Here is a 19,041-nt window from a genome sequence, read left to right as displayed (position 1 = left end):
ACAGTCCCCAACTTATTATGGTTCAGCCTAAGATTTTTCAACTTTATAGTGGGTTGTAAATACATTTTCAACTTTGGGTGGATTTATCAGGAAATAACTCTATCATAAGTTGAGGGGCATCTTTGACCTAGGATCTGTCTTCAAGTTCACTGACTCCATTTTATTATAAAATCCTTTAGTAAATTTTTTAGTAGGAAAATTCCCTTTTGGGTTTTGTATTTTTTTTTTTTTTTTAGCTCTTCTGTTTCTCTGCTAAGACTTCTGTCTGTTCCTGTTTCAAGAATGATTTTCCTTACTTTTTGACCATGTTATCATAGCTGCTTTAGAGTCTTCATCTGATAGTTCCACTGTCTGAGTTAACCTCAGTGTTGATATCTACTGACTATCTTTCTCTTGTGAGTTGTTGAGATCTTCCTGATTCTTTGTATGAAAAGTAGCATTAGATGATATCTTACATGTTTTCAATATTACTTTCTGTGACTTTTAATCTTGTTTATAACCTGTATTGAACATTGATTTTTTTTTTTTAAGTTTAACAGAATTTGATCTAGTTAGATTCTCTCTCCAGCTTCTGTGTGCCTCCATTCCTGGTCTTCTGACTGGGAAACTAAAATGTACCTGCCTAATCTGCTGTCCTCCAGGGAGCCAGGGGCATCAATTCTGTCATTAAATAAGGGGAGAAAAAAGAAAAACAAGAGGAACTTCAAATCCACTTACTCCTTGGAACACAATTCATCTGGTCATAAAGGATTCCCTCCAAAGTTTAGATATATGTTCCACTTCTACTGCCATCACCTACTGCCACAGGATTGCATCTTAGGGATTTGTGCTTATTTGGGCACTGGGGCAGGAGAGGAAACAAACCCACCAAAGAAACCAGGGTTATCACCTGCTCTTAGTCACATCTGCTGCTCCATGTCCTTTTATATTCTTTGGACCAGAGAGGATCTCTCTTGGAGTTCTTTCTGTATCATGTTTACATTTCTGGGATTCAAGTTGTTTTTGAGGAGGGGCCAAGCATAGGCTGGAAATGTGATTGGGGTGGAGGCAGGAAAATGTACCTTGAATTATGGTTTATTTGCTACATTCTACCTGCTGCCATTTTCTTTTTAGAGTTTTTAGATAGCTGATTTGTGCATTCTGCCCAGGGTTTTTGAGTGAATTAAGTGTAGACCAAGGATAATGAGATTATTGCATCTGAATCAGAAATCTTTAAAATGTTTTGAGTATTTAAAGTTGTGTTTCATTAATTTACCAAATTTTAATTAATGTTATAGCTTATAGAAGTATAAAAATAATTGAAAAGGATTATAAAATCCAAGGATTTGAAATTACCTTGTAAGTCATTTAGGCTAACCATTTACCTTTGACACATCCCTTTCACCTCCAACTATAGTTGATGATGTTTAAGATTAAGTATTTACATACCAGTGTATTAGCTGTTTGTTTACATTAAGTTATTTAATTTGTACATAATCATATTGGGTATAATATAATTTTTTTTCTATCCTTTTTAACTGATGCAGAAACAAAATTCTAGAATGCCTTTCCTCTATAAATAAGGTCTTTGAACCAGTCATATTGCCATTACTTTGGGAGCCTATAAGGAATGTATAATCTTGGATTTTAATCCAGACTTTGCATTTGAACAAGATTTCCAGGCAATTTATTTGAATATTATTATTTTTTTAAATCACTGGTTATAAATATCTTGATCATGGTCATGCAAGTAAGCTTAAGCAGTATGGTCAGACCATCAGGGTATTGAGCTATGGATTCTCAAATTGTGAACCATCAGGGACTTGAGTTGTATTTTTTAAACTTTACAGTTTAATAACCGTTTTGCAGGAAATGATCACTCCTAGGTATTAGATTAAAACTACTTTTTTATTTATAATCTTTATCTTTCATTAAATTAGGCAATATACCATGCGTACAGTGGTATTCAGAGCTGTTTCACTTGTATGCCCTTTTTATTGGTACATTCATTGAAATCAATGTACATTTATTTATAATGCATTCTGTATATCATGAGTTGTTTCTGCCTTTTGTCTCTGTAACTATAGGTAACAGTTAACCTCTTCCAGATGCAGCACCTGCAGGCTGCCTCCCTTGCAAACAGTTTACAGTCTCTCTGTGATAATGCCAAACTTTATGATCCAGGCCAAGAGTATAGTGAATTTGTGAAGGCTACAAATTCAACTGAAGAAGAAAAAGTTGATGGGTAAGAATTAATATATTTCTAGAGATAAAACATTTACTAAGTTTCTGACTGTTATAAAGAGGTATCTTTTCTAACCTTGATAGAATTAACTTGAAAAGTTTCTGAATTTTTTTATATTATTTTGTCATTTCTTAGTCCATTCAGTGAATAGCTTTCCATTTTGACACAGACCTCAGTTCTGTGAGATTTAAAAATCCTTTGGAATGTTAAATGACAATCATACACATTTTGAATGTCCACAAAATTTAACCTATATTTTCCACTGAAGTGATACTAGAAAAGTTTAACCATAACATGAATTACTGACTATACCATTGCTATTCCTGTTCTTGTTTCAGCTGTGCAAATAAAAGTTTTATCCATATCTCCTTAAAGAAGAGATATTACTACTATCTATGTAATAGTTTGTTCATAATATTTAGTTAATTACTCTATATTTATTAAGTCTACAAATTTTTCTGACTATGGTATAAAGTAGATTTATTGTTAGTGCTGAGCTTTATTTGCTTTTTCTTAGGAATGTAAATAAACCATTAACAGATAGTTCCCGGACATCTAGATACGGCCCTGCTGACTCTTTAGAGGATGTTGTGCGCCTTCCTGACAGTTGTAACAAAATTGAAGAGGACAGATGCTCTAACAATGCAGACCTAACAGGTACCTTTCACTTTGAAGAGAATACAGGTTTATGAAGGAGCAGATTGCTCATTTAATCATTAAATGAACTAGAGCTCTGGAATTAGAAAATCAGGCTTTATAATGTAACTCAATGAGACCTAGTCCCAATTATAATCACCATGCCTGCCTTAAAGTCCCTAATAGTTCATTGTTAAAGAAACTTGAATCGTCTCATTTTATATAATGTCAGTGTTTTACCTTATGAAATCCACCTGTTAGCTAAGTTTTGACTTTAAATATTCTTTTCTTAAAGGTTCTTCTTTCATAAGATCATGGACATGTGGGATGGTTAGTGACTCTGAGAGTACTGGAGGGAGCAGTGAATCTAGATCTTTGGATTCAGAGTCTATAAGTCCAGGTACATAAATATTTAAGTCTAGCAGTGAAAATATTAAAATAATAATTCGGGGTATATTCATAACTATCTTATTTGTATAATGAACTGTCTTAGATATAGAGATGAGAATGTACGCATGTATGTACAAGAAAAAGAAAGAAACAAACCCTCACTAAAAATATTAATACATTAGAAGCCCTCTGAGTACCCCTTCTTGATAACACTGCCTTATCTCCCATGAGAATAAACTATTATCCTATTTTTAAAATCATTCTGTAGATATTTTAAGTGTTTTTAGTACCTATATGTACTGGAGTTTTTCCCTCTTCTGGATGTTGTTCAAATTCAGTCATACTGTTTTGTGACTTAATTCATGCATGTTATGTTAATGCAAGTAGTTGCCTTTATTTTTACTCCTGTATCCGAGTCTATGAACTTGAATATCATTATCTGTATTTTGAATTATTTTGCAGTAATTGCTATAATAAACAATTCCATTATGCCTATGAAAATTATTGCTAAATTTTTACAAATGTGCTTTAAGGTACTATGATATAAATAGTCTCAAAATTCTCAGAGAGGAAATGTTTTGAATTCCCCCTTAGTAATATTAAAGAGAATAATTCACCATAGGTTTTAAAGCTAGTAGGAGAAAGTAGCATTTAAATTCAGGAGATTCTTATTTCCACATTCTTCTACCAAAGACTGCTATAGTCCTTTCTGGCTATCTACCTTCCTCCTAGACTCTAGGGGGATGTTACAGGGTTTGACCTTGTCAAATTCCTAGGCCATTTTTTTCAAGAATTTTATGTATTGCAGTTTTATACGTTCATATGAATGACTTGTGAAAGTTATAATTTTTGCCATGCAGCACTGGGGTTTGTAGATTGATCACCAGCTGCCACTTTCTTACTTCCCGCTCGCTCTATTCAAGGGACATTCTAGAAGCTAAAATATTTAACTGAATATTTGTAATTCTAGACAGTGCCAGAAATTAAGACCCAATCTAGAGCAAGCCCTAACCCATTTGGAATCTTGTAAATGTTATGTGATGAAGGCAAAAATTTGGAATTTCTGTCACATGATAAGTGGGTAGTCTGAGGGATGCCTCACCTGAAAAAGGAAACTTAAGGACATGACATGGAATGAAATTAAAGGGGGTTTGAGTTAGAGTTCTTGTTTGCCCCTGTGAGAAAGAAATATAACCAAAGACTGGTATTCATACAGAGGCAGATTTCTGTTCAATAATTTAAGGGAACTATTTTATAATTACAATAGTTCTAAAATGGAACATGTGAACTTGTGATTTTTCAGTCATTGGGAACACATTCCAAGCAAAAACTAAACACTCACCTGTAAACATATTGAACAGAAAAACCCTTTTGAGAAGAGAGTATTGCTTAGCATCATTTATGGAAAGTATTACTAATTGAAGCTAAGACAATTAAGACCTTGAGTTAAAGTGAATTCTTTTTAGTTGTAGACCTGTTTATAAAAAGAGAGTAAATCTCTGCTAGTCAGTCTGCTTCCAAACCATCTTTGATATATACACAGCAGTGTCCTTTGGCATAGTTTGAACTTGTGGTTTCAGCTCCTGGCTAGAGATCCCTGGGTTGTTGTTCCTGGCTTCTATCTCCTGTGTTACTAATAACATGATTTAATTTTACTATTGGATTATTAGGTTCAAATGACTTTTGTATATTTTAGAAGGCCTCAGATTGTATTGTGTACATTTATTAATAATTTAATAAACATTTAATGACAACTTTACTATTTTGCTAGCCACTGTCAGATATTAGATATAGAACATGAATATCAGATACTGCCTATCTTTGTGAAGCTTACAACCTCTAATACTTTCAATCAGAAGTTGGCAGTAAGTTCTTATAGGAATATATGATCCTAAGTTTTAAATTTATTTGAAAAACTCAGATAGATTTAGTTAAATCCCGTTTTTCCCCCAAGAATGAGAGAACATCAGAATTCCCTGTTATCTAGAGTGTGTATAAGAATGGAAGCAAATTTTTGCAGTGAAGCTAATAAAATAGTATGACTTGTATGATTCAAAAAATATTGTAATTTCCTATTTCTGATATTCTATAATGAATAGTTAGATAATGGTATCAATAATTTTCTTTTAGGAGACTTTCATCGAAAACTTCCACGAACTCCATCCAGTGGAACCATGTCTTCTGCAGATGATTTAGATGAAAGAGAGCCACCTTCCCCTTCAGAAGCTGGTATTGTATTGTATTCACCTGAATGAAAACCCATTAAACTGGTTGAATTAGTAACACCTCATGATGTTAGAAAGATAGTGTCTTTAAAGAATCATTACTTTGCTGTGTACTAAACAAAAGCATCACACAGTAACTTAAATATATCCTAGTAATTACGTTCAAATATTAGTTGATAATGTACTAATCAGTTATTTAAAATACAAATAGAAGAATAACCAACAGGGTTAGGGATAATAACTAAATGGGGTACTTGCTTAGCATGCACAAGGTCATAGGTCAATTCCCAGCACCACAAAATTTTAAAAAAAGAAAAAGAATAAACAACAAAATTAGTAGATCTAAATGCATTGGTATGTTATTAAAATAGCAGGCTAGGTATGATCTTTTTTTCATAAACCCAATATAGTGACTTATTGTTGAAAGGGAGCATCCTGAGAAAATTTGAAAAATCTTCTTCTAAAGAGAATAGTGTAAGAAACCAAGCAGGAAGAACAGATTAAGTGTCCTTCCTGAGAATAAGGAATGTTGTGGGTATTGAAGGATATAAAGTCAGTTACCTTAATGACTCAAATTAGACTCTCATAAATTAATTTTGTACATTTGATACCTGTAGATATCTGTCTTGGCATAGTTTCCCAAATTAATGGGATACCAATATAATATTAAAATATAACTAGCTAGTATTACCTTTAATTTTATTATGAGTTAAGAAGAGCTTTATCCTTAATGTAAATAATTCTAACATACTAGCTTCATGTAGCTGTTTTTCTTTGAAGCATTTATAGCACTTATATGCCACCTATGAACATAGTTCCCAACTCGGTGAAGGACATATTAATAAAAGTATAAATATGCTGGTTCTTTTTTTCTTTCTTTTTTCTTCTGGTACCAGGACTTAAACCCAGGGCACTCTTATCACTGAGCTGCCATACTCAGCCTTTTCATTTTTTATTTTAAAACATGTCTCACTAAGTTGCTGAGGTGGTCCTCAAACTTGTGATTCTCTTGCCTGAGCCTCCTGAGTTGCTAGCATGATAGGCATACACCATTGTGCCTGGCTTAAATTTGCTGATTCTGAAAACATTATGCCATAGTATTTTAGAATTATTTTATGGGTTTGATGGTGATTTTGACTCATGGATAAAGTGTTGAATAAAAGTGTGTGTTTTATAAGAGATCTATACATTGGATGCTTTTTTTCATGTTAGAAACTCAAAATATAATAGCTTTTGTAATATGAATAATCTGAAAGTCTAAAAATTATTCCAAGTACAATATCATGTGGTCTATTTTTGTTTTTCTTTTGTCATTTTACCCTTCTTATATACTAACATTTCTGTTGTAAGGACCCAATTCCCTTGGAGCATTTAAGAATACATTGATGTCAAAAGCAGCTGTTACTCACAAGTTCCGAAAATTGAGATCCCCCACAAAATGCAGAGATTGTGAAGGCATTGTAGTATTCCAAGGTGTTGAATGTGAAGAGGTAAAGTCTTTTTGGAATCACATTGGCCCCCTTATTTCTTTGCTACATACTTTTTTTGTTATGATTTTACTAGAATTATAGGTATATGACATCGCACCTGGCTCTGCCAGTATATTTTTAATAAAGTCCCACAATTTATCTAGTATGGTTTTATACTTTATTTTGCTGTTAATTGTATTGCATACACCACAAGTGATACTTTTTAACTAATTTTTTTTTTTTTGTCATTAGTCTGCCTGTCATTTGCTTAGTTGTGAATAATGTAAGGTGAATTAATCACTTTTAAACTATCATTTTCTTGTAGTGTCTCCTTGTTTGTCATCGAAAATGTTTGGAAAACTTAGTTATCATTTGTGGTCATCAGAAACTTGTGGGAAAAATTCACTTATTTGGAGCAGAATTCACACAAGTTGCAAAAAAGGAGCCAGATGGCATTCCTTTTATACTCAAAATATGTGCCTCAGAGATTGAAAATAGAGCCTTGTGTTTACAGGTATGTTGTTAACTCTTAAAATTCTAAAAACATAAATGCCTATGTGATTTCTTTTAAAGGAGACTTGAAGAAAATCAGTACTCTCAGTTTGTAATAACTGAATTTATTCACATTTATTTGGAAAATGTTAATTGATTTGACTTTAACTTGTTTTTTTTCCTAAAATACTAATAAAAATTGAAGTAGGTACATCAAATATGTTTAGATGTCTACATTTTATTACTTTTAGTTTTAGTATTATAGGCTGGAAATTCTTTTTCCTCTGAATTGTGAAGACATGGGGTTTTTTTTTGTTTTCTTCATAACATGAATCCTCCTTATTTCATTCCTAACTTTGTATGTGCCTATTATTTTGTCCCTCTGTAAGCTAGTAGAATCTTTTCCCCCCATAATTCTAAGATTTTACAATATGTATATTGATGTGGATGTCTTTGTACTAAAGTATAATTTTGCATAATTTTTTTTGTTTCTATTCAAGGGAATTTATCGTGTTAGTGGAAACAAAACAAAAACTGAAAAACTGTGTCAAGCTTTGGAGAATGGAATGCATTTGGTAGACATTTCAGAATTTAATTCACATGACATCTGTGAAGTCTTAAAATTATACCTTCGACAGGTAAAGTTTTTATTCTAAACCTACCATCAAATAAAAAGAGCAAAAATGTTTTATATTGCATATATTTTCAATGGCATAGACTATGTTGATATATTTCTTTTTTTTATAAGAGCATTACATTTATACATAGTAGCTAGGTTCATCCTAATAATTTCATACATGCATGGATCTGACTCACTCCACTTTAGTTCCCTTTCTTCCTCCCCTTTCTTCCTCCCTTCTTCTCCCATTCCATTCCACTGATCCTCCCATGTTGAAGTTTTTCTCATTATTAATACACAGATCATAAAATGTACATACAGTTTAAAGAACAATAATAATAAAGCCAAATTCATTTCCCATCACCCCCACTTAAGACAATAAAATATTACTATCCCTTGTACAAGTCTTCCAGGTACCTCTTCCATGTTGCAGCCTTCCAACTCCACCTTGGATGTCTTTCTAACCATGTTAAAGGGATAAACATTTTCCTAAACATAATGGAAAATAACACTTATTAAGTTTTTGTTCCTTTAAGTTTTAGAATGCCAACTTAAAAAGCATAAATGTAGCTGTAAAGGCCCGTGTTCACACTGTTAGGAATATTCAATAAGTAGGACAGTATCTAGATCATAGTCTAGCTTTGCCTTCAGTGATATTTCAAAATAGCTATTTTGAGAGGTCAGTGGGAATGGCCATGAAGTTCATCAGGCATCAGGCATAAGGTGGATACTAGAAGTCCAGCAGGAATATGGTCAGGGAGTGGGCTGTCCTATTTTGTCATTTTCTGTGCTCACTATTATACCTGCAGTTTGCAGGAGTAAGTCAAACACACACACACACACACACACACACACACACACACACACACACACACATCTGTAGGGTGAAGTAAGTGGCCTTGCTGGCTTTAGGCAGCCGCTTTCAGAGGGGTTACAGGAACTTAATCAGCACATTGTTGTGAGCCAAGTACAAAGAGATTTGGGTCAGACCCAGTTGGCCTTCTATCCTTGGGTGAAAATGAAGAGATAATGACAGAGAGAATAGTGCTGATAATCCTTAATCTGTCCTTCTCTGGAGTTCTTTTGCTCTCTTTCAGATCCCTTTTATATTGGTTATTAGCTGTCATCCTGAGATCACTCTCCTCTCTTTTGTGATGGAACACCTCTCCTGTTTTCTTTGTTTGGGGGTAGTCTGTTTTGGTTATGTCTGTCCTTAAGCAAGGTGAAGTAGGATTGAATATTTGAAACCTTGTTCATCCATAAATGTCTTTTCTACTCTCTTGACAGAAATGGAGTAGTGTAGATAGTGTGGAAGTTTTAGTATTATAAGCTGGAAATTCTTTTTCCTCTGAATTGTGAAGGCATGGGTGTTTTTTGTTCTCTTCACACTGTGAATCCGCCTTATTTCATTCCTAACTTTGTATGTGCCTATTGTTTTGTGCTTCTGTAAACTAGTGGAATCTTTCCGCCTCCCCATTATTCTAAGATTTTACAATATGTATGTTGATGTGGATAACTTTTCATCCGCTATTATGGCTACTCCATGAGCTCTGTCAGTAGTCAATGCTTTAGTTCTTAGAACTTTTCTTGATTTTTATTGCCCATTTTTCCCCCTCTCTCTTTGTACTCTCTAGTTGAAGCTCTTGTTTGGATACTCAGTAACCCATACTCGTTCTCTAGTTCCTTTACCTTTCCTCTATTCTTCTTTTTTTTAAATTAACTTTCTAAGACATTTCCTCAGCTTTATCTTCTTGACTAATGTAAATTACTTCATTCCTGAGATCATGTTTTAATTTTCAAGAATTCTGATTTTCTATTTCTTTGATAACATTTTTTTAAAATGACTATATCATGCTATTTTCCTGTGGATATTCATAGATTTTCTTTGTAAAGCTTTGTTTCTCTACTTAGCCTCTAACCCTCTGTAGAAATACAGTGTGACCTTCATATATAACATTAAGTTTTATATAGCCACATAAATTTTAAAAAATAGGTAAAATTAATGTTAACATTTTATTTAACATTTTGAATATCTAATTATTATTTTTAAATTATGAGATATTTTATTTATTTATTTACATTTGAGCTCTTAATCTTTGAAATCTGGTATCTATTTGTTCATTTAGAGCACATCTCAATTTTGATCATTTGCACTTCCAGTACTCTTTCAGCATATATAACTAGTGGCCAACATATATTTTTTTAAATATTTATTTTTTAGTTGTAATTGGACACAGTATCTTTATTTCACTTATTTATTTTTATGTGGTGCTGAGGATCAAACCCAGGGTCTCTCACATGCGAGGCCAGTGCTCCACCGCTGAGCCACAACCCTAGCCCCTAGTGGCCAACACATTGATAGCATAGTTTTACACCTTCAGTTTGTTATTTTTCTACCCATTTTGATTTTTGTCTTTCATGGTGTCTAGTTATTTTAGAGTTTGGACTTAAAATCTCTTCGGAAGCTCTTGAACACATCAAGATTTTAAAAAAACTTTGAACTTTCCTGTAAAGTGGTCTAGGTGGACCATTGGGGATATGCCTGATTACATGTCTCTAGTTCCCTGCTCTTGGACTGGTTTGACCCCCCCTGGAAAGATATGGTACCAATACTGTGGGAGCCAGGGTGGGAAAGATGACTGCAGGATCTGTGCATTCAGTGTGCATACAGCCAACAAATACCCATTTTCAGATATTCAGCTCTCTGTCCCTTATGTTTGGCATTTCCCCCATTCAGAGAGACTGTGTGTCACGTTGCCCAGAGAAAATGTATCCAGATTTTTAGGGAAGAAGTTGCTCAAGAAAATGGAGTGGAGACAGGATTTTATAGACTGCTAAGCTTTCTCAGGTGGCCCACCTGCACCCTACCCCAGGATCATAGGACCTGGTACTGATTGTTCAAGTCCCTTTAGGATTCTCAAAATCATGTTGAGTGACAGCTTTCTTGGAACTGCTGCATCAGGACTTGTTCATCTGCTCTTGTGAATTATTACTTTTTGTTTTCTCTATTTTCCTAGTCCTTATGGGTGTACTGTATTTTAGTGGGATTACAGGAGGGAAAAAAATTAAGTATAAATTGGTGGATCCATAATGTTAGCCCAGGAAAGTATTGATAACTCTTTAGTCATGTTTTACAGATCCCTCAACTGAGAAATAGCAGTTGATACTTTTGAATGAATATAGGTCTTGTAATATGTCATCCTTTATCTCTTTTAGCCAGTCAGGGAGAGGAGATGAATGGGATCCAACACTATGAACTTGTATTCTGTTTTAGGAATTTTGTGTGTCTAAGACCTTCATGTGGGAAACTGTGCTCAATTCTTGCAATAGTATTAGAGAATAGCCTTCATTTTATTCATTTACCTAAAGCTCCAAAAGGTTAAGTGACTTGCTTCAGATCCCAGAGTGGTGAAGATAGAAACTGATCATAGGGCAACACCCGATACAGGATGTCAGGTAGACAAAGGTACACTGGATTTTCTATTGCAGATCAGTAGAAACATTGAAATTCATTATGGCAATGGACATTTGTTACAGGAACTTTTTCTTTTAATTTAGTTGTGGCAAATCAGGCAGTTTCAAAATTCGATGAATAAGATGATGACAGTTTCATTTTTGAAGGTCATATTAACCGGTGCTAATCTTCATTCTGGCCCAATTAAAACATGTAGCACTATGATATTTTTACCCCTTACCAGTAACATTCATGCCTTTTCTAATTCATTTTATTTACTTCGTGTCCTAGTTTTGTTTCAACAGAACAGCTGAAGATCATGCTATTTTCAGTGCAGATGTGAATATAATGTGTTTAGGATATAGATAAGAGTTTTAAAATTCCATCATGAAGCTTAAAGTTTTAAACTTCATTTAAAGTTTAGAGTTTAACTGATTATCTTTTAACTTGTTTTTAACATAAATATAATTTATGGTGAAGATTTTGACTTGGTTTATAGATCATATCTCTAGCAAACATAACGTTTTATGGGCTGGGGATGAAGCTCAGGTCCTAGGTTCAATCCCCAGTACTGTAAAATAAATAAATAAATAAATAAAGATTGATTTTAAATTTAGTTAATCTAAAGGGACAGGTTTAATCCTTTGAGTAATTCGCACTACCAGTTGACTTTAACAACAACAACAAAAAAAAGTGGAAGATATTTTTAATGTAATTTTATTTCTTTAGCTCCCAGAACCATTTATCTTATTCCGATTATACAAGGAGTTTATGGACCTTGCAAAAGAGATCCAACATGTTAATGAAGAACAAGAAACCAAAAAGGATAACTCTGAGGACAAAAAATACTCAAATATGTGTATAGAAATAAACCGAATTCTTCTAAAAAGCAAGGACCTTCTAAGACAATTGCCAGCATCAAATTTCAACAGTCTTCATTACCTCATAGTACACCTTAAGCGGTAAAAATTTTTATACCATCTTAACCATTTTTAATTGTACAGTGCAATAGTATTACATTTATACTGTTGTCGTATTATTTTTAAAATGATTGTTTCATTTTTATGATGTTTTTATTCTGTATTGGGAAAGAGAGACATTGAATATATGTTTATGCAGCCAACATTGCCTGTATGCCAGGCTCTGGCTGGGGAAACCAGGATGGAAACAGGGTTTATGCTGTTTGTAAGCTCATCATCGTGGGGGGACAGACCTATATATAACCAGAGTACAGCATCGTCCTTTTTTTAGTAGCTGTGCACAGCATGCAGGCATGCAGAAGTAGTTTGCATGGGGATTAGGGGTAAAGCAGAGGAGGCAAGCCCTTGAGTCCGATTTTAAGAACTGAGTGGTGATTTGATAGAGAATGTGCAGAAGAGCATACTAGGCAGAGGGTAACAGACATGGAGACACAAGAAAGCATTTTGCATTTGGAAAATATAATTTTGTTAGGCTACAATACAGCAAGCAGTAGCAGGAACTGAGCTATCCTGTCTACAGGCCCTTTATAGGGCCTTAACATACCTGGCAGATGAGTTGACCATATTGTTTCTGTACACATTAAAGAACTTGTAGTCTACTAGATCTTTCTGACAGCAGTGTGAAAAATGGGTTAGAGTGGAGGCCTTCTGCAATTCGATCTCCTAGAATAGTCATAGAAATAAAAAGTAGTGAGTGCTTGAAGTAAAGCCAGAACATCGAGAGTTGCAGTAGAACAGAGAGATGTTCAGGAGAGAGAATCATCTAGACTAGAAAACTAGCTGTGTGGGCTGGTGTTGTGGCTCAGTGACAGAGCGCTTGCCTCGCATATGTGAGGCACTGGGTTCAATCCTCAGCACCACATAAAAATAAATAAACAAAATAAAGATATTGTGCCCATGTATAACTAAAAAAATATTAAAAAGAAAAAAGAAAACTAGTTGTGGAGGGATGGGAGTATGACTCAGTGGTAGAATGCTTGCGAAGCACATGTGAAGTGCTGAGTTTGATACTCAGCACTGCATCAAAATAAATAAAATAAAGATATTGTGTCCATCTATAACTAAAAATACTTTTTAAAAAGAAAACTGTGGACAATGAGAGAGAAATTGATGATGATGTTTCAGTTTCCAGTATAAGGAACTGAGAGTATATACCATATACAAAGATGTAGCAAATTTTAGGAATTTTTTTTTCCTTCTGCTGGTAAAACTTCAATAGTTCCTTCTATTTACATGAATTTTATCCTAATATAGTACTCTGAAACTCAGTTTGGTGTGTGGTAAGTATTATAATCAAACAAATGTATCTTTACCTAGACCCACCAAATTTGACCCTTGACAAATTTTTGTGGACTTCTGTAACCCATGCTTCCTCTACCCTTCCATTCATAGTAAACTACCATTAAGGACCTCTAATAGGCAAATCTCATACAGCTTTATGTGTTCTTTTCAGGGTTGTAGACCATGCTGAAGAAAACAAGATGACCTCCAAAAACTTGGGGGTGATATTTGGACCAAGTCTCATTAGGCCAAGGCCCACAACTGCTCCTGTCACCATCTCCTCTCTTACTGAATATGCAAATCAGGCACGGTTGGTAGAGTTCCTCATTACTTACTCACTGAAGATCTTCGATGGGTCCCTAGAGCCACAAGATGTTACGTGTAGTACAGGTGTTGTTTCACCTCAGGTTGATCAAAGCTGTCCTTCAAAACCTGTGATAACAGCAGAAGAAAGAGACTCAGAACATTCCACAAAGTCACTGTATTTTTCTTCAAAGGAGGTAAGTTTCAACCATTATAGGATTGCTTTACAACTTTATGATGTTTATGTTAATAAATTAACAGTCTTTGAACTGTTTATTTTGAGGTGTGTTTTGCTTTTTTAGTTTAAAAATTCTCTTGCATCATTAGGATAGCCACACTGCAGATAGTGAAAGTGAAAATTTTGAATCAGCTACATCATTTGAGGAATCAGAACGCAAGCAAAATACATTGGAAAAATGTGATGCATGTCTCATTGGTGAGTGGTCATGTAAAATATATGTTTGCATATTTTCAAACTTTGCAAATAAGCCATGATTAAAAACCAAGGTGAAAGAAGTTGAAGGAAGTTCAAACTTCAAAGTTGTATTAGTTAACTTTGCTAGCCATTGGGAAAGTTTAATGAATGTCATTTAAATGAATATCATTCTTTGTATCTCTCTTGTTAAGAGATATCTTGGAATTCATAAATGTTTTTGTTCTTTTTCTGAAATTTGTTTTCATTTTTACTTCTTGTCATCAATGTCAAGGCAGGAAAAAACTGGACTCCTGAAACTCAAAAAAATAGACTCCTAAAGTTTTTTTTTTTTTTTTATGTACTTTCTACCTGTATCCTACCTTTAACACATTAAGCACACATTTCTTCCATTTCCTTGGCTGCAATCCTTGTATTCATTGTTTTTCTCTGATGTTATTTCAGTGAATGGTTTCTGTTAAGGTGGTTGAAATGCTTCAATTTGTTACTGCTAAATTCTAATTTTTTCAAAATATAGGCATATGTGTTAAATTTGATATATAAAATTAAACATCAATGAGAATAGCCTGAGAAAGTCTGAAAACAAAAGGAGTCAATTACCTGTCTGCTAAGAAAAGCACTGGACTCACTGATTGCATTTATCTGATTTGATCTTATTTTCAGTTCTGTGCTATGAACACTGACCTCATTTAAGCCATGGCTAACAGTCAGGGGTCATGTCAAGGGTCATGTCCCTAAATTATTGTTCATTCAGGATTTGAACCTAGTCCTGTCTCATTCCTAAATCTAACCTTGTTTCACTGTGCCATGAAATTGGATTCCTGGTTAGGTATAGTAATAAAATAAATAATTTTTTAATGTGTTCAAGTTTTTATTACATACCAGGTAATTCTAAGCCTTTTCCTTATTAGATTATTAAGACCACATGATAGCATAGCTCCATATAGGGGTCTTTCTTGACAGAGGAAAGCAGGTAGGGCTAGTGCAATGGACTTGCCAGATCAGAACTGGAGAAGGAGTGGAACCAGAACCCAGGCAGCTGTCTGCAGATCCTGCAGTCTTCATCATGCAGGACTGTAAAAATGCACTAGTGCTTATCATCCAACCACAATGTCTCAGCTCCCTTCTATCAATGTGGAGAAGGGCCCAGGACAGCAAATCATAGGAGCACTGCATGGGAACCAGGGAAGAGGTACCAGCAGCCTCAGGTGAAGAAGGAGGTCAGATGAGATGATGACCTGCAAGTGATGCTGGTGTTTACCTGTCCACAAACCACTGCCCAAGGATGTGGGGGAAGGACCAGGTGGCAGGGACAAGGACAGTGGGCTATGAACAGGGCCAGTGGCAAAGCCATCTGACCAGTCAAGGTGCACAGTTATCTAATGTTTCTCAGCAGGGAGAGGAGAATCATGGCCAGAGGGCTGCACCTTTCCAGCAACAGGAGCTTCTGGGGTAAAAGCAGCAAAGACAGTGTGAGGAGCTGAGAGTCCTAGATGAGAAAACAGGGACCTTAGGACCAGACTAGAGGAGAAAGATAAGGAAGTAAATCTGGAGTCACCAGAACCAATAGCAGAATGACAGTTTTGACAACTCTTCAACCTTAATTTGAGACCAATGGATGTTGCCATGTATTAGTGGATTAGCTGGGAAAGCATCCATGTCCTCTCTGGTGTGTGCCCTCAGTATGGACAGAATGTAGCTGGAAAGCAAATGAAGTGGTAGGAAAAGTCCTTGGGATTCAGGGCATGGCTTTGGTTGGTGTATAGAATACTGTTTTGAGGTTACCAGTGTCTTCTTGTTGAAATCAGGACAATCCTAACCCAGCAAATATTCATTCATCGATAGTATATTAAAAAATTATTACTTCAGGAAGTCTTTGTTTTGTTTTGTCTAACCAACTTATGATGTGATTTGTGGCTATTTATTGATTTAGATAAAATTTTAAAAGTAATGCTTTAATTCAAAATGTGCCTTTAATGCTGTATGAATTTTTAATTCCTCTGCATAGATGACTGAGAATATCATGTGTTGTTTTGAGAGTATGCCCACTAATAACTAACCATACTCCCTTATTAACCGAGCTCCATGAAGTGAAAAAAATTTTTCTTTTTCAGATAACAAAGAACTTGAATCATCATCCCAAAAGATGGATGATATTTGTAGAACCACTAAGCCACTTGCTCTGAAATTTGATAGGGCAACAAACAATATACAGAGGCATATGCCAAGGACCAAGATTAGACCTGTAAGTTTGCCTGTAGATAGATTACTTCTTGCAAGCCCTCCTACTGAGAGAAACAGCAGAAATGTGGGAAATGTCAATTCAGACAAGTTTTGCAAGAATCCTACCTTTGAAGGACTTTATAGAAAAGATACCCCTACTACTGTTTGTTCCAAATTTAATGGTTTTGATCAGCAGATTCTACAAAAAACTCGGGGACAGCAATGTGAACAAAACAACTTAACTGCCAAGACTGCCATGATTGTGCCTAGTGCACTCCAGGAAAAAGTGACAGTGAGCATCAGGGTCAGTGGTGACCATCCCAGCAGTGCCACACAGCCCAACACACCAGCCATATCAGCAAGAGAGGTGTCAGAGAGACGGTCCTCCGATTCCTGCCCTCTTGCTCTTGCCAGAGCACCCAGAACACTACAGCCCCTACACTGGACAACATTTTATAAACCACGTACCCCCACCAGCAACGTCAGGGGGACTGAGGAGAGACCAGCTTCACCAATAACAGCAGTGCCTCCTAGCACAGCTCGTACTCCCCTGAGTCATGTGGAGAAATCAGTTGCAGACTCAGACAGCACATCAGCTTGTCCTTTGCAGCCAGGTGGTAAGCCTAAAGAGAACTCTGAGGAGCACGGCCTGCCTGACGTGAATCCAACATGCCAGAGACCCAGGCTAAAACGAATGCAACAGTTTGAAGACCTTGAAGATGAAATCCCACAATTTGTGTAGGGTTGTAAAATTCAATTTTTCTTTTTGTTATTTTGTTGTTTTTGTTTTGTGATATTGTGTTTATTTTATGAAAGAATGTTTTGACAGGACCCCTTTTGTATAGGATTGCCAAAGTGTGTATTTTGCCTTTTATTCTCGTATGGTGTTTGCTAGTCATATAGAATAGGTTGTGTTTTAGTTATATAGAATGGTAGTGCCTCACTGGAATTGTCCTTAAATTTTGTGTTTTTGAAGTTTTGCATAAAATAAGTATTGCATTTTTAAAATTTCAAATGATTTTCCCCATAAAATTATCCACTTAAATGCATCCCTATAGTTCTCAACAAATAGGTGCACTAGGGGAAAATCAGCTTTATTTTGGAGCAAAACTAAGTGCTTAGTTATAAAATGTTTCTGAATGCAAATTCCTGAAAGATCTTTATTGCGTATGAATATGTTTTACCATACAGTTTTATAGTACATCTTTGACCACTTGTGTGTTTATAGTAAGTATGTAAGTTTTTATTTTTCAATTGGCAATTCACCTAACTTTTTAATATTTACATAATGTCCAAAAAGTTTGCAAATCTATAGTTCTAATTGTCATGTGGTGGTCAGTTAAATTATACAAAGAAAATGCACTTAAATACCAAAAAGTTTGGAACTGTCATAAAATAAAAATTTGTACAGATGAAGCTAAGGAGTAAAAAACTATCAAATTTATTAAAACCATCTAAAGCCAAATAAGATATAACTAAACTATGTAATTTAAATTATATTATAATGATATATATAACATAATATGTTGTATATTATATATGGTATTATATAACATGTTTGATATAATATTATATATAAACAATAATTATAATACATTATATATTACATATTAATATAAATTATATAAATAATATAATAAATAATATTACATTATTAATATACTGTAAATTATATTTATTATGTAATAAATAATGATCTTATTATGAATAATACATGAATTAACATATATGATATATAATATATAATTAGATTATATCATGATAAATAATATAAATTATAATATGATAGTTCCAAACTTTTTGGTATTTTCTATAATGCTCTAAATACTGCTTCAGAAATTTTCAAATTCAGTGCATTTTCTCTTGATATTGTGTGGGTTTTGTTGAAACCATTCCCTTTGTATGGAATGTTTCAACTTATAAATCATTTATATACTTTTTCTACCTGGACTATCAGCCATTAAAAATATATATTTCATTAGAATTAAGGAAAAATTTATTTAAGTTCATTCTGAGAATACAGTAAGCCTCATTGTTTGAAATTGGATAGAAGGTGTAGATGATTGAATCTGTTTCATTTATAAAATACCCAGTTTTTATAACTAGTGCATTCCTGTTATTTTCTGGATTTTCATCATTTTGTCTAAAATAGGATATAAAAGGGAAAAAAAATAAAATGGCCTCTTTTTATATGTGTGAACTATATTGCTAGTTAATGTTTTTGTATGACCATGTTATACTTGATAAAAAAATTATATGTATATGTTTATACACACACATTATATATATTTAAATTATTTCAAATATTTGAA

The 19,041-nt window shown here is 34.3% G+C and overlaps 1 protein-coding gene across 2 annotated transcripts in view; it reads left to right on the top strand.

Annotated features, from left to right (window-relative positions):
* Window positions 1-18,233, top strand: part of Arhgap29 (Rho GTPase activating protein 29) — a 60,264-nt gene extending 42,031 nt beyond the window's left edge. For both annotated transcript variants that reach the window (XM_026409622.2, XM_026409623.2), the window contains exons 13-23: window positions 2,067-2,224; window positions 2,742-2,881; window positions 3,156-3,260; window positions 5,381-5,479; window positions 6,826-6,965; window positions 7,270-7,458; window positions 7,937-8,074; window positions 12,239-12,471; window positions 13,943-14,270; window positions 14,401-14,509; window positions 16,621-18,233. In XM_026409622.2, the coding sequence (XP_026265407.2) occupies window positions 2,067-2,224; window positions 2,742-2,881; window positions 3,156-3,260; window positions 5,381-5,479; window positions 6,826-6,965; window positions 7,270-7,458; window positions 7,937-8,074; window positions 12,239-12,471; window positions 13,943-14,270; window positions 14,401-14,509; window positions 16,621-17,471 (2,490 nt within the window). In that variant the 3' untranslated portion in view covers window positions 17,472-18,233. The remainder of the gene's footprint in view (window positions 1-2,066; window positions 2,225-2,741; window positions 2,882-3,155; window positions 3,261-5,380; window positions 5,480-6,825; window positions 6,966-7,269; window positions 7,459-7,936; window positions 8,075-12,238; window positions 12,472-13,942; window positions 14,271-14,400; window positions 14,510-16,620) is intronic.
* The last annotated feature ends 808 nt before the right edge of the window (window positions 18,234-19,041 follow it).

Source organism: Urocitellus parryii, chromosome 11 (assembly GCF_045843805.1).
Source record: "Urocitellus parryii isolate mUroPar1 chromosome 11, mUroPar1.hap1, whole genome shotgun sequence".
Lineage (NCBI taxonomy): Eukaryota > Metazoa > Chordata > Mammalia > Rodentia > Sciuridae > Urocitellus > Urocitellus parryii.
Note: the sequence above shows the minus strand (reverse complement) of the source record. Positions and strands in the feature narration are given on the sequence as shown.